The sequence below is a fragment of the Sus scrofa genome, chromosome 13, assembly GCF_054392235.1.
Source record: "Sus scrofa isolate SSC_HxYL_T2T_F1_AM1 chromosome 13, Sscrofa_HxYL_maternal_Yorkshire_Landrace_v2.0, whole genome shotgun sequence".
NCBI lineage: Eukaryota > Metazoa > Chordata > Mammalia > Artiodactyla > Suidae > Sus > Sus scrofa.
The window spans coordinates 45,088,059-45,103,833 of NC_139395.1; the positions used below are offsets into that span (position 1 = coordinate 45,088,059).

The 15,775-nt window shown below is 46.9% G+C and overlaps 1 protein-coding gene across 1 annotated transcript; it reads right to left on the minus strand.

The window, feature by feature from the left end:
* Window positions 1-1,493: 1,493 nt before the first annotated feature.
* ELP6 (elongator acetyltransferase complex subunit 6) lies at window positions 1,494-13,952 on the minus strand. The gene is made up of 7 exons (XM_003358419.5): window positions 13,779-13,952; window positions 11,603-11,681; window positions 9,130-9,200; window positions 6,501-6,619; window positions 4,916-5,117; window positions 4,096-4,242; window positions 1,494-2,908 (listed from the first exon to the last, which is right to left on the minus strand). Exons 1-7 carry the CDS (start codon window positions 13,830-13,832, stop codon window positions 2,780-2,782), a joined length of 801 nt encoding a protein of 266 aa, XP_003358467.3. The 5' UTR covers window positions 13,833-13,952; the 3' UTR covers window positions 1,494-2,779.
* Between the last annotated feature and the right edge of the window lie 1,823 nt (window positions 13,953-15,775).

Sequence of the window (15,775 nt, forward strand, 5' to 3'; positions counted from 1 at the left end):
CTTCAGGAAGTAGACTCTGAAATGTCATCATTTCTCACCTGCATTGGCCTCCCCCCTGCTTTATTTAGAGCACTTACGGTCTAGACCTATGTCTCTTAATTCTCAATTCTGTCGACTGTCTCTGTCTCCTCCACTGGAATGTCAGCTCTAGGAGGGCAGGGACCTATTTTGTCATGTCATACCCTCAATGCCTCCAGCAGCCTGCCACACAGAATGTGCTCAATATTTGTTGAATGAATAAATAATGAGTGAATATTCTAAGGAAACAAGTACTTGCCCCCAGCCCTAGATAGGTATAGCATATAAAGTTCATAACAGCATAATGTGTTTATTTTCTTTTTAGGGCTGTACCTGTGGCATATAGAAGCTCCCAGGCTAGGGGATGAACTGGAGCTATAGCTGCTGGCCTATGCCACAGCCACAGGAATGTGGGATCTGAGCCACATCTGTAACCTACACTGCCCCTTGTGGCAATGCCATATCCTTAACACACTGAGCGAGGCCAGAGATTGAACCTGCATCCTTATGGATACTAGCTGGGTTCGTTTCTGCTGAACCACAATGGAAACTCCTCTAGTTGGGTCTTAAACCACTGAGCTACAACAGGAGCTACCATAACAGCATAATTTATAATTACAAAATCACAACCCACATGCCCAGAGAATAGGTAAGCAAATTAGAATATTATGACATGATAAAATGTTGAGTAGCCATCAAACATAAAAAAATTGGTGAAAACATTTACAAATCAAGTGAAGAAATGTAATAGAAACATTCATATGTGGAGAATGCTCTGTAGTGCCTATCCATTCAGAACTGAAGCTCACATGAAGCTTGTATAAATACTGAAGAGTTAATAAAATAATTGGAGGAGTTCCGTGGTAGCTCAGCAGGTTAAGGATTTGGCACTGTCACTGTTGTGGCTCTCATTACATCTGTGGCTCAGTTTCAATCCCTGGCATAATGAACTTCTGTATGCCACAGGAGAGGCCAAGAAAAATTTAAAAAGAATCACATCATTCTTTAATAACTACTTTCTTGTAAGTTACTTCACTCATAATTTTCTAAAATTCTATGAAGTCTGAAATTTTGTTTGTTTTTTTAGGGCCACACCCACAGCATATGGAGGTTCCCAGACTAGGGGTTGAATTGGAGCTACATCTGCTGGCCTAAGCCACCACCACAGCAACACAAGATCTGAGCCACATCTGAGACCTGCACCACAGCTCACAGCAACACCAGTTCCTTAATCCGCTGAGTGAGGCCAGAGATCAAACCCACATCCTCATGGATACTAGTTGGGTTTGTTTCCACTGCGCCACAACAGGAACTCCAAGTCTGCAATATTTTGAGAAAAAAAGCAGTTACTGTTTCAGTGGGAAAACCAAAACAATAGTCAATGACTTGAGGGGCAGGGTGATAAATTGTTCCCTTTTTACAAAGACTCAAAAAATGTAAAGAAGTTAAAATTAAACAACAGATTTGAAACATCCTTAGCCCTTGTAAAGCAGTGCTATTTATGTTTAAAATAAAATTCTTTGTGGTACATACACATAAAATATATACAATGAAATGCACCCATTTTAAGAACACACTCTGAGGTGACCTTGACTGAGGGGCTGTGTGTGGCAAGTTGACGTCTACAGGACACTGGGGCAAGAACTCACGGCCTTCATTCTTCATAGGTGAGGGAGGTACTGGCTCTTCCCCATGTCCTAACCTGCCAGGAAGTGAGAACATTCTGTACTCCTCTCACCAAAGCTATGCACACCTGTGCCCTCCAAGGGGCCTCATATGGCCAAGGCTAGGGTGCCAGGCCCTTGATGGCTTGGTCTCATCCGAATGTGGGCTAGGTATGACAGAAACAGGAGGAGCCAACCTGTGAACTAGGGCAGGGAGCCAGTCTCTGGTTTCCATGGGGGGTCAGTCAATAAGGGTGGACTTCACCCAGGCTTCATTACTTACAGCCTGCCCTACAGCCTTGAGTGTTGCTTCCAAATCTCTCAAAGCCTGTTTCTTCACTGGACTAAAGAAGAAAATGACAGGAGTTCCCATCGTGGCTCCTTGGAAACGAATCTGACTAGCATCCGTGAGGACACAGGTTCAATCCCTGGCCTTGCTCAGTGGGTTAAGGATCCGGCGTTGCCATGAGCTGTGTGGTGCAGCTGGCAGATGTGGCTCAGATCCCTCACTGCTGTGACTGTGGCGTAGGCCAGCAGCTGTAGCTCTGACTTGACCCCTAGCCTGGGAACTTCCATGTGCCACAAGTGTGGCCCTAAAAAGACATTAAAAAAAAAAAAAAAAGAAAAAAAAGAAAATGACTTTGCAGGTGAGGGTAAAAATTAAATGAGACAATCCACAGGAAGCCACAAGGTGGGAACTCACTTGGTGCCGGCCAAAATTACCCAAGTTATCACCCGCCACCCAGGATAGTCTCCAGGCTGGCACATTCATATCCACTTGACTCTGAAAGGCACAACAACCAAAAACGGGCAGTTGGGGCTGAAGTGTATTTATAAGGAAGGCACCAAAGGATCCCTTTCACCCAGTTCAACATGCAGCATCTCTCTCAGCTGAGGCTGGACTGCAGATTCCTCATGGATTTTCTATACCGGGCCCACAGGAACAAAGGCAAACCATCACAGCACCGTTCCACCATCCCTGGGTCACAGTGGTGCTGGCAGTCCACTGCAAAGGTGTAAAGATCCATTTCTGCTCAGTTGCTTTATCTTTGCATCCAAAAACAACCCAAGGTAACTTCAGCTGCCCCTAAATCAGGTCACAGGACAGCAGGAGACATTCCTTTGGCAAAAAAGGACACGTTCTTGTCCTGTATCTTGTACTGGTAAGTGAGGCTCTGATCCCGCTGGGATGTGGGCTGCAGGGGTCTCCTCCACAGGACACTCAGCTAAGTGACAGAGAAAAGAATGAAAGGGGAAAGGCCCCCTGAGTATCTGCTCCACTATGAACCCTTCCCGCCTTCTCCATGACCTTCAGTGAGGTCATGTGCCATGTGGCAATGGGATCAACTTCCAAAACAAAGCTTATTACCAGTCACCTAAAAACAAAGGTTTCCCTGCTAATACAATAGTAATGTTTGGTCATTCTAGAAAATATGAGATAGAGAAAAGTAAAAGGTAGAAAAAAAGTCATCCAGAGAAAAACCATTAAAGTATTACGTATTTGCCTCTATCTTTTTTGTGTGCATGTTTTTTCTGTTTGTTTGTTTGTTTACTTTTTGGCTAGATGAATTTTAAAAATCAATCCATTAGAATGTGTACATTCAATTCTGAGGCACAGCAAGACACCAACCATGAGAACGGCCTTTCAAAGTCTCTATTTTATTTTACTTTATTCTTTAATTAATTAATTTATTTTTTTGGTCTTCTCTGGGGCTGCACCTGAGGCATATGGAGGTTCCCACGATAGGGGTCTAATAGGAGCTATAGCCACCAGCCTATGCCACAGCTCACGACAATACCAGATCCGTAACCCACTGAGCAAGGCCAGGGATCCAACCCGCAACCTCATGGTTCCTAGTAGGGTTCGTTAACCACTGAGACACGACGGGAACTCCCAAAGTCTCTATTTTAAAAGGAATGGTCTCTAATTTAAAAGTCTCTATTTTAAAACTACTGGTGGCACAGTAGTTTAAGGATCTGGCAATGTCACTACTGAGGCTTGGGTCTGATCCCTGGCCTGGGGAACTCCTACATGCTACAGGCATGAAAAACAAACAAGCAAAGAAGCAAAACAGTGTTGGCCTGAATATACAAAGCCTGCTTCGGTCCTGCAGAGAAATCCTGCTGTTTACTAGCAGGGACCCTGCCTCTCACTACAGATTGCCATTTCCTCTTCAGCAGCTCCACTTTGGCCACAAATAGATCACCAAAGAAAATCTGTCCTGTGCACGGAATGAGTACCACCCAGAGTGGATTCTGACTTGCATTCATACAACTTCCGAGGGCTCCCTTCCATCTAAGAGCCCACCCAACCAGACCACCCCATGAGCCAACACTACCCTACATGCAGTCTAGACTCAGGGGAAGTGAGCAGCCACTGCCCAGAAAGCCCATGGCCCCAGCTCCTGCGTACCTGCCCATGCACATCCTTGCAGAAGCCGGTGGCCAGACCCTCAGCCCGAAGGATCAGGTGGCTCTGGTGACTAAGGCCATTCAGCAGGATGTCATTCTCCTCGTCCTCAGTGTCTCCACTGTCATGCACAAGGGCCACTATGTTTCCCTGCAACAGAGACCACAATGGGGGCCTGCTACAGATGCAAGCTTCCTCTCACTTAACTCCTATAGCTGGATTCTTGGGAAATGGACACCACAGCTGTTAAATATTTTGTTAAAATCTCTATATAGCAAAATCTCTTTTTGCCTCATAATTTGACAATGACAGTTACATCCTAGCCCTGTATTACACCTTGTGATTATTATTACTATTATTCTTTGGCTGCACCTATGGCATATGGACATTCCTGGGCCAGGGATGGAAATTGAGCTACAGCTGCAACCTACGTCACGGCTGTGGCAATGCTGGATCCTTAACCCACTGCACCACAGTGGGAACTCTGCACCTCAATTTTTAAGGTGTTATACCCATTACCTCAGCCAATCTTCAAAATATTCTTAGAGGGATAATGAGGTGTGGCAGAGCTGGGACAGCCAAAGTGCTACACGTGACCAGCCCCATTAAGGACAGTACCAGGCATCCTCCAGGGACTTATTTTTCAGCAATGGCAGGTAGTGGAGAGCAGGGTGAGTCAAGTGAAAGATTTCTGGGCCTGCCAGAGTAAAGCCAAAGCCCCAAGCAATTAAACAGGAAAGATCACTCCATCCAGGTGAGGCCTGGACTTGTCTGGGCCTGCAGAGGTCACAGGCAGGAGCACAGGGAGCATGCAGGCCATCACCTTCCATTCCCAGCACACAGTGGCTCTGCAGTAGTGGATGAAGTCCAGCACCGCCACTGCCCCGACACCCAGGCTCAGCAGCACACTGAGGTCGTCCACCAGCAGCACGGGGCACCTCCATGCCGCCTCCCCATTGGCCACGGGCTTCAGGGCATCCTGCACAAACTCATACAGCGGCTGCAGGTTCCCAGCACTGGCCTCCCTGGAAAACAGGGCAAAAGTCACCAGAGAGCTCACTTACTCCACAAATGTTTATGAGACTGAGCAGCACACAGGAGAGGGGAAGGAAGGAAATGGATCAGAGTCCTTGGCACCAAGGGGTTCATGATATGGCTAGAAAGAAAAGGCATGCATGCACACATGAGTACATCTACTTCAGTTCAAATATCCCGAGGGTGTTCCCGTCATGGCTCAGCAGTTAACAAACCGGACTAGGATCCATAAGGATGTGGCTTTGATCTCTGGCCTTGCTCAGTGGGTTAAGGATCCAGCATTGCTGTGGCTGCGGTGGAGGGCAGCAGCTATAGCTCCAATTCGACCCTTAGCCTGGGAACCTCCATATTCTTGAGTGTGGCCCTAAAAAGACCAAAAAAAAAGGGGGGGGGGTATGAAAAGCTCAGCAGCCATGCAGTGTCCTGGTAGTGAGAGGTAGAGGTTTAAGGGCTGCTTGTGTATGTACCAAATCCAACCTGTTTCTGACACAGCAGGCCCCCACCTTCAACTCCCCAATGACTACAACAGTGATCTCCTAGCTCCTGTGGGGGCTCAAAAAGCATCAGAGCCCAGGGCCCAGACCCCCATGCTCCAGAGCTGAGCCCCACTAATAGCAGGAACAACAGTGCCCCATGACCTGGGCTCACATGTGACCAGGCCTACCATTCAAAGACAGAGTGGTTCAGAGATGCAAAGGGCTGTGCACAAAGCCACACACACAGGGTTGGGGCATGTGGCTTTCCAACTCCACACTGCCTAAGGCTGGGCCTGAGGGCAGGCATAGCAGCGTGGTGGGGGGTTCCCCTATATCTGTAATGCGCTCAGTTTGTGGCTGATACTCATAAAGGATGAGAAGCAGGAAAACCAGCCTCAGAATACAACTGGCAGTTGGCAACCTTTTTCTTAAAGGGTCAATAATAAATATTTCAGACTTGTAGGTCACATGGCCTCTGTCTCAACTCTCACCTCCTCTGCTGTAGTGCCCAACAGCCAGGGACAATATGCAAACAAACGAATGTGGCTACTCCAACAAAACTTTATTTACAAAAACAGGGAGCTGGGCCAGAGCCCATAGTTTGTTGACCCCTGTATCAAGCCAAGAACAGAAGGTGTGTGCTAGTGCTCTGAGCCAGGGTTGGAAAAACCAGCAAAGCATACTATTCTGCTATACACTCAGCAAATAATGCTTTTCCACAGCTTTGGGGACAGCCTTACACCCTCTGGCCCACAGTCAGAGCCAAGGACCCTCTATAATGCTGCAACGCCACAGAAGTGTCTGACTCCTGACCAAGCAAAAGGAATCACACACAGCAACCCTGGGCTGGGCTACCTGTCAGGTGTGCACTCTGGGCTGGGCCGCAGGCTGACTGACCTGAGGAACTGCAGCGGGTGTGGCTCCTCCTGAGGCCGGAAGAAGATGTCCATGGCAGACTTGAGGCCCTCAAGAAACACAAGCTGCCCGCGTTCCCGTGCTATGGTCAGACTGACCCCCTACGCGGAGCAAAGAGGAGAGTGAGTTTCTGCACCTTTCAGGGAACCCACCAGAGAGGCTAGCCTCTGGCTCATGAGAGGACAAGGGACTCATTCCAAACCCTACAGATGTGTGCCTGTCTGCCCAACACAGGGGCCCATGTCTCATCTCCCCTGGGTGTTACACACAATCCCTGCTCTGTTTTCATATGTGCATTTACATTTACCTGTCATATTTTTTAAAAACTTATACTCTTTTGCTTATATGTTCATTTTTATGATTACCCAGTACTGGTTTTTAATTTACAATAGTAATATGAGGTTTCTTTTTTAAGAGCATGGATTTACAAAATTAAGCACATTTAAAAATAGTAGGGGAGTTCCCTGGTGGTCTAGTGATTAGGAATTAGTACTTTCACCACCGTGGCCCAGGCTTGATTCCTGGTCTAAGAACTGAGATCCCACATCAAGCCACTGTGTGTGGCAGCCAAAAAAAACACCCACAAAAAATAAAAACCAGTAAGTAAACGATAACAGTAAGATAGTGGAATGATGACAGTCTCTGTTGCAACTACTCAACTCTATCACAGAGTGAAGGCAGCCCTAGACCATTCATAAACAAATGGAGGTGGCCCAGAAATCAGGGGGTACAAGCATAGTTGGTTGTCCCCTGCTCTAGACCAGCACGCCTTAAATATGGGTTTTCGTAAACCAATCAATTGAGAATCTCTTGAGGAGTTCCCGTCATGGCTCAGTGGAAGCGAATCTGACTAGTATTCATGAGGACACAGGTTCCATCCTTGGCCTCGCTCAGTGCATTAAGAATCCGGCATTGCCATGAGCTTTGGTGTAGGTTGCAGACACAGCTCGGATCCTGCGTTCCAGTGGCCATGGTGTAGGCCAGTAGCTGCAGCTCTGATTAGACCCCTAGCCTGGGAACCTCCATACGCCGCAAAAGTATGGAGGAGGTCTCTTGAGATACCTGATTAAAATGCAGACCCCTGAGCCCCACTCCAAATCTCTAGGACCAGAAGCCTTGGGGGCAGGGCCCAAGAATCTGCATTTCAGCTAACACCCAAAGATGGTGACACCATCTAAATGTGCAACCCTCAGTTCTGTTTGTGCAGAAACAGGTGACATGGAACTCAGTCTCCTCATGCCTCCAGACCAGGCCGCAATCACTCATTCACACACCAGTGTTCACTATGCAACACCATTAATTAGCAGCAACAGCCGCCCTGGCAAGAAAGATGGTCTTGCTCACCTTGGCTCTTGCCCATCATTGTACTGATGTAAGAGCAAGAGGATGGATGCTCACAGTCCACTACTTTGCAAGCCCAGTACCATGCATGCCATTACTGTTGTGTTGATGATTCGAACAGAAAGAGCAGCCAATCAAGACGTGAGAGTACATAGCTTTCTCATCCTTAAGCTAATACTAGAGCCTCACGGATCTGGAATGTAACATGCATTCCCTGACAAGACTGCTTTCCCTGAGCTTAGGCTCTGACCTCAAACATAGGAACTCTCTTCTCTGCAAAGGATGAAAAAGAAGGACCCTACCCTTCTCCGGCTTTTTCACTGGTTTTACCCCATCAGAGAAGAGGCAGTGACATGGTCTAACAGTTAAGACTGATACTTTAAAGATCACCTCCTGGAGTTCATGTCGTAGCTCAGCAATAACAAACCCGACTAGTATCCATGAGGACGTGGGTCCCATCCCTGGCCTCACTCTGTGGGTTGAGGATCTGGTGTTGCCATGAGCTGTGGTGTAGGTCGAAGATGAGGCTTGGATCTGGCACTGCTGTGGTTGTGTCTGTGGCTGTGGCTGTGGCTGTGGCATCAATTGGACCCCTAGCCTGGGAGCTTCCATATGCTGTGGGTATAGCCCTAAAAAGACCAAAAAAAAAAAAAAAAAAACAAAGATCACTGCCTGATCTCTCCCTCTCTGGGGCTGACCTAATCAAAGCAACTCCCCCAAAAAAGCACAAATCACCTAGTATATCCACCTGGTTACAGGTCACAGGTAATGGCCCAGGAGAGACCCAGAGGTTCACCAGCCTCTTGGCTATTTTACTCTTGTTTGCCTGCATCTAAAGGGATAAGGGCCAAACCAAGATGATGTGAGGGGCAGGTGACAAAAGCACCTCTCCCTACAGTTGGTCTTAAGCCTTAGACTTAGGGAAAGTCAGTGGCACTCAACTTAACAGCAAATCAAGCTGTGATCTCTAACCCAGTAGGATCAAGATTAAAGCTCACACTCAGGAGGGGAAAACCTTAACTGGTCCAGACTCAGTTGAGAAGAATTTGATTCATTAACAAGAGATCTGGTTCTACAAACTATAAATTAACAAAATGTTCAGAAATGAGGCCTTAGCAGATAAGGGATTTGAGATCCCACGACTTCCTTAGTCTTTCCCTTGCTAAGTCTCTACAACCCAAATAGGGAAGCCCAGCCTGAGAGCACACTCACACACTCCTGGCACACACGCTCACTCAGGGATAACATCACAGAGGTCTGAAATATTTACCAGCTTCTGTCCCACGATATTGTAGTGACTGAAGGACTGAGTGAGTGCCACAAAGCAGACTTTACAATGAGCTGGAAAACAAAATAAACTGATCTTTAATAAAGTTTCTGCCTACAGTGTCTCCTATACTTCATACCTCCAGAAACAAAAACATTGAGGCAGGTCTAGAGACCCAGAGGCCTTGTGACCTGACATACCCAATTTTATTCTAAGACATATTTAGATGTACTTTTTTCATATTTAATAATTAAACCTTATTTCATTAACTCTGAAATATACCTCTCCTTTGAGATGTAATACTAGGAACCTTAATTTTTTCTTTTTTTTCCCATTTTTTTTAATTACTCAAATGAATTTATCACATCTGTAGTTATATAATGATCATAACAATATGATTTCACAGGATTTCCATCCCACAGCCCAGGCACATCCCCCCACCCCCCCTTAATTTCTTCTATTGAAAGTAAATTCCCATCGCAGCTCAGTGGTTAAAGAATTCCACTAGGAATCATGAGGTTGCAGGTTCGATCCCTGGCCTTGCTCAGTGGGTTAAAGATCTGGCGTTGCCGTGAGCTGTGGTGTAGGTCGCAGATGTGGCTTGGGTCTGGGGCAGATGTGGCTATGATGTAGGCCGGAGGCTATAGCTCCAATTGGACTCCTAGCCTGGGAACCTCCATATGCCTCGGGTGTGGCCCTAGAAAAGACAAAAAGACCAAAAAAAAAAAAAAAAGAGAGAGAAAAGAAAAGAAATTGGATAGTTCCCTGGTGGCGCAGCAGGTTAAGGATCTGGCATCGTCACTGCTGTGGAACAGGTTTGACCCATGGCCTGAACTTCCGCATGACACAGCCAAAAAAATACAAAAGCAAATAAATTCTTTGCTTAAAATGTTATTATGTATGTATGTATTTTTTAGGGGCAAAGGTGCAGCATATGGAAGTTCCCAGGCTAGGGATCAAATCAGAGCTGCAGCTGCTGGCCTATGCAGATCTGAGCTGCATCTTCAACCTACACCACAACTCGTGGCAACGCCAGATCCTTAACCCACTAAATGGAGCCAGGGATCAAACCAGCATCCTCACGGATACTAGTTGGGTTTGTTTCCACTGAGGCACGACGGGAACTCCTATACTATATGTTTAAAAAAAAGAAAATAAATTAACGTTTTGGGTTTTTTTTGGGTTTTTTTTTGTCTTTTTGTCTTTTTTTTTTTTGCTATTTCTTGGGCTGCTCCTGCGGCATATGGAGGTTCCCAGGCTAGGGGTTGAATCGGAGCTGCAGCCACCAGCCTACGCCAGAGCCACAGCAACGAATTAACGGTTTTTAAAAAATTACCCTTTTACTAATTGCTTGTTGGTTTTCAGGAATATGATTTTTTAAATTAATTATTTATATTTTTTGGTCTTTTTGCCTTTTCCAGGGCCGCTCCCGTGGCATATGGAGGTCCCCAAGCTACGGGTCTAATCGGAGCTGTAGCCACCGGCCTACGCCAGAGCCACAGCAACGAGGGATCCGAGCCACATCTTCGACCTACACCACAGCTCACGGCAACGCCTTGAGCTTAACCCACTGAGCAAGGCCAGGGATCGAACCTGCAACCTCATGTTTCCTAGTCAGGCTCGTTAACCACTGTGCCACAATGGGAACTCCCTGGAATACAATTTATTTTTTAAACTGGACTTATATCCAAGAGGATAAAAGGGGAGCACAAAGGAGCACTAGCTACATTCTGACATAATTAATTCTAATAATTTATCTGCAGACTCTCATATTTTTATAAGCTATTAGTAACATTATCTGGAAAGGAAAATAACTTTTAAAGCTGTAAATTATTACAACTATAGTGCCAAAGGTCCACCCTATATCCTGGCCTGGCTCAGTGGGGGCTCAAGGAGAATCTATAAGTCTTTTTCTCATTTGGCTGTTTTCTTCTTCTAATTGATTTCCATGTGTGAATTGTAGTGCCCATGCTGTTTTCTTCCCTGTATTCTTTAAGAAATATCTACTGCCTGAGACATAGTGTTAATGAGTGGAGTGCCTAGAGTCTTCAAAATACTCAAGGACTGAAGCTCTCTTGTCGTGCAGAAGGTCAAGGATCCGGCATTGTCACTGCAATGGAACTTTCATGTGCTGCAAGTACGCCAAAAAAGAACCCAAAAAACAAAAACACAAGGACTACGGAGCAACTAATCAGGGCACCACACAAGGACCTCAGGGAGGTAGTGCCTATGCAGTGGCTGGAGAAGCAGAAGGCAGGACCTGGACACAGTGAGCACAAGTCGCCCTCTGGCAGAGTTAGGGAAAGAACAAAATGGCCCAGTAATGAGTTACCTACTAAACAGCCATCTGGCTAGCTACCTAAACACCAAAGCCTTGGCTAGTTAATACTATTCCTATTCCTTCCTAAAACAGGCTTTTTTTTTTCTTTTGCCTTGTTTTTTTTTTTTTCCCCTCCAGCATCAAGGAGTCCCATACCTTTGAGGTAGAAGGAGAGAAAGTGATGCACAAGGAAACTGCCATCAGTCTTGACATCACAGAGTAGAGTCAGTTTCCCCTAAAAGTTAAGAACACAAAAAAGATGAATTAGACTCCCTGGAAGGAGGTCAGCTGAGTGTTGAAATCGAGTTGATTGTGTTCACCCCTAAATTTCCACACCTGGAGACTGTGTGTCTGTGCGTGTGTATTTAACCAGAAAAAAAAAAAAAAAATCAGTCAAGGAGTTCCCATGATGGCTCAGCAGTAATGAACCCGACTAGTTCCATGAGAACTCAGGTTCGATCCTTGGCCTTACTCAGTGGGTTAAGGATCTGGCATTGCCATGAGCTGTGGTGTAGGTCACAGACACGGCTCAGATCCCGCACTGCTCCAACTGGACCCTTAGCTTGGGAACCTCCATATGCCACAGGTGCAGTCCTAAAAAAAAGGAAAAAAAAATCAGTAAAAATTATGGAAAAACCAAAAATTAAAGTGATCACTCATTATGGACAAGCGTATCTCAGCCTTCATGTTTCCCAAGGCAATAAAGAATAAAATCCTTTCTTGTCTTCACTCCTGACCAGACTTGGGGAAATGAGATCCTGAACAAAGGCTGTTACCATCAGAAACTAATAAAGGAGTTCCCGTCGTGGCACAGTGGTTAACGAATCCGACTAGGAACCATGAGGTTGCGGGTTCAGTCCCTGCCCTTGCTCAGTGGGTTAACGATCCAACGTTGCCATGAGCTGCAGTGTAGGTTGCAGATTCAGCTTGGATCCAGCATTGCTGTGGCTTTGGCGTAGGCCAGGCTGGCAGCTACAGCCCCGATTTGACCCCTACCCTGGGAACCTCCACATGCCGCGGGAGTGGCCCAAAAAATAGCAAAATGACCAAAAAAAAAAAAAAGAAAAGAAAAGAAACTAATAAAAATCACTGGCTGCCAAGACTGGAAGGGACCCTCGAAGAGATCATCTGATACAGTTTCCTCCTTATCTCTAGTCCTGATTCCAATTCTGTCCCATAGGTAGAGGAAAGGGAAGAAGTAGTTGTTGATAGGGATCTCCAGTTACAAAGCTCTCCTTCTAAAGCCCTGGAAACTGCTTCAGGCAGAGCTCTGAACATGGAGAGCCCTGGAAAGACCTCCAAAGATGGTCTCTGCAATGCCTGGCTGCCCTGCTCATCTCTAGTTCCTTGTCAATGACAGGGAAGGTCATCACTGTGCTGTTGTGCCTGTTTTTCATTTATAAAATATGAAAGATCACAATATCAGCCTTTGCGAGCTACCCTCAGCGCTGTCATTTCCTGGTGCTCACTTGTATTCTCCATTCCTTCACTGTGGCCCTGAGCTTGGACTTTGGAGGTGCTAGTAGTAACTGGCAAGGTAACCAACACCATCTGGAGGCTTGGGCAGACAAGAACCGCGGGGCAATTAAAATGCATAAGGATCTACTGAAAACTATTTGCTTGGCGCTATTAAGTCATAAAAAGGCTTTACACCCTCGGTGTCTTGGCTGCCGGAGGAGCTTACCATTTCATTAGGAAAACAATAGTTGTGAAATAAACCAAATATGTTCCTAGGAGAGGTAACACTTGGACTAAAATGTAAAAATTTTAGAGATGGCCTAGAGCGCGGGAAAGAGGGTGTTGAAGCTGTGGTGCTAAAGGTGGGCTGAGAGCTGCTTGAAAGAGCACAATTAGAGACCATAAGGAGGAAGAAGCGCAGCAGCGTTCAGTGCGATCCGCCAAGCGCTCCCGGGCCAGAGGAAGGCTCAGGACGGTTAAGAAGCGGGTCCCATGAGAAGGGTAGAGGGTGGAACTCTCCTCTCCTCTCGGGCAAGCACTTTTGGGCGCCAGGACGCCCACCTTATTGAACATGCATAGAGCTCGCTGGTACACGTTTGTGAAGTTAAGCCAATCCAAAGGTTGGATATGCTTCCTGTGAACCTCAAGGGCACACACGGCCTTTGAGAAGGCGCAATAAGGTCGAGATGCCCACGTTCCGCAAGCCCAAGAGTCCTGTCCAGTCCCCCAGTGGGCCCTCCGCGGACTACAATTCCCAGGCACCCCCGCACCTCCGGACCAACGTGTAATTTCCCACAGGTCAGAGTGCGCTTCATCCGGGTACGCCGTCTTCCGCCATGCTCCCGGGACCCGCCCATTTCCTGACGACCTTTACCTGCTCCACCTTGTCAGGACTGGTGTTGAGAAGGTTACTGAGTTCCGAGAACATTCTCAGCTCTGCGAAGGAGCGCCCTGGACGAAGAGATGGGGCTGCGGCAGAGACGGCTGAAGCTGGAGAGCGACACCCACCACTCAGGCCCGTGCGGCAGGAGCGCGCATGCGCAAAGCCTCTTCTAAGATCCCGCCGCAGCCAATAAAGCGAGCGCCCGGACCGGGCCGCTGCCTGCGCAGGCGCCGCGACGCGCATCCGGAGCCAGGGGCCAGGGGCCGGGCGCCAGGCGCCTTGGACAGTGGTTCCTTTGCAGGCCCTTCGTAGGGGCTCCCCAAGGTACCAGGCGACTGGGCCTCTTCCTCCTTCCCTTGGCTGCGCTCTCTCCCCAGCCCAGGACCTCTGGACTGTATAGCCTGTCGAGCTCCTGTAGTGTGTGCCACATTTCTAGAAGCTTGGCTACATCGCCTAACCAGAGGAGGGAAGATGCCCGCCTTCGTGAAAAACAAAAGACAAACATAATCAACACGGAATGGGCACAACATTGTAAATCAACTATACTTTTTGTTTTTAATTAAAAAATAAACGTGAAATGATACATTGAAAAGTTCTATGGAAAAAAGAAAAAGCATACAAGGAAGTAACAATGGGGTATGGGTAGGTTTCAGAATTAAAGGTGTTGTCAGGGTAGGGTCACTGACCAGATATGATTGGAACACGCCCTGTATGCTCCTCCTCGGGGCTTTCGCCCTGTTTCCCCCTCGTGGAATGTTCTTTTCCCAGATAATAAGCCGTTCAAAAAACCCCCGCGTTTTTTACGTCTTTACTCAGCTATCACCTTGACAGACCTTCCCTGAGCATCCTATTTAAATTGCAAACTGTCCCTTTCCCAGCACTTCTTATCCTTTTCACCTGCTGTTATTTTTTCTGTAGCTTTTATATGTATAGTTTTTGTTCTAGCCCAAGCAACCTCAGATCCCCAGAGACAAATCTGTAATTCGACAAAATTAAGTTTATTTACTCATTGTAGTGAGGGAGATAGCACACAAGCAGAGAGCCAGGAACCTGTCACCAAGCAAAGGAGAGAGTTGTATGACGATGTGGGGTTCAAAGGGAATTTAAATGAAGCACAGCTGCATGTACACGAGTCAAAATCTGGCTGGGACTGCAAAGCAGACCAGGGTCTCCATGGAAACTACAAGATTAGGATAGATTTGGAATGCAGTCATGATCTAAAGCTCTGCACCTGGGCTGGAAACTGAGGCTGCCTCTGTGTCAAAATCACTTAGATCCTCTAGCCAAGGGTGGGATGTTTCATGATTACTGCTGTGTGAAAAAGAAGGCAGGCCGTGTTATCCAGGAGCTACTTTGACACAGCTAGGTCTCAGTGTTTCCCTGTTGAGCATAAACAATTTCACAAAACATCAACATCAATTGATTATGATGGATGAAGACAAAACTAGACCGCTCCATCACTGTGATGAACACGAAACATGAACATTGTCTAAGCCACAAACAAAACATTCCCTCTCCCAGCTAATAAGAGTGCTGCTTGGAGTTCCTGTCGTGGCTCAGTGGTTAATGAATCTGACTAGAAACCATGAGGTTGCAGGTTTGATCCCTAGCCTCGCTCAGTGGGTTAAGGATCCGGCGATGCCGTGAGCTGTGGTATAGGTTGCAGATGCTGCTTAGATCCCGAGTTGCTGTGGCTGTGGTGCAGGCCGGTGGCAACTGCTGCTTCTCGGAGGTCCTGTCATGGCAGGGTGGAAACGAATCCAACTAGGAACTGTGAGGTTGTTTCGTCGCAGACTTGGCTCAGATCTGGAGTTACTGTTGCTGTGGTGTAGGCTGGCGGCTGTATTTCTGATGAGACCCTTAGCCTGGGAACCTCCATGTGCTGCAGTTGAGACCCTAAAAAGACCAAAAAAAAAAAAAAAAAAGAAAAAAGTGCTGCCTCTCTACCACTGACATAGCCTCATTCTAGTTGGCCCTCCATATATAAG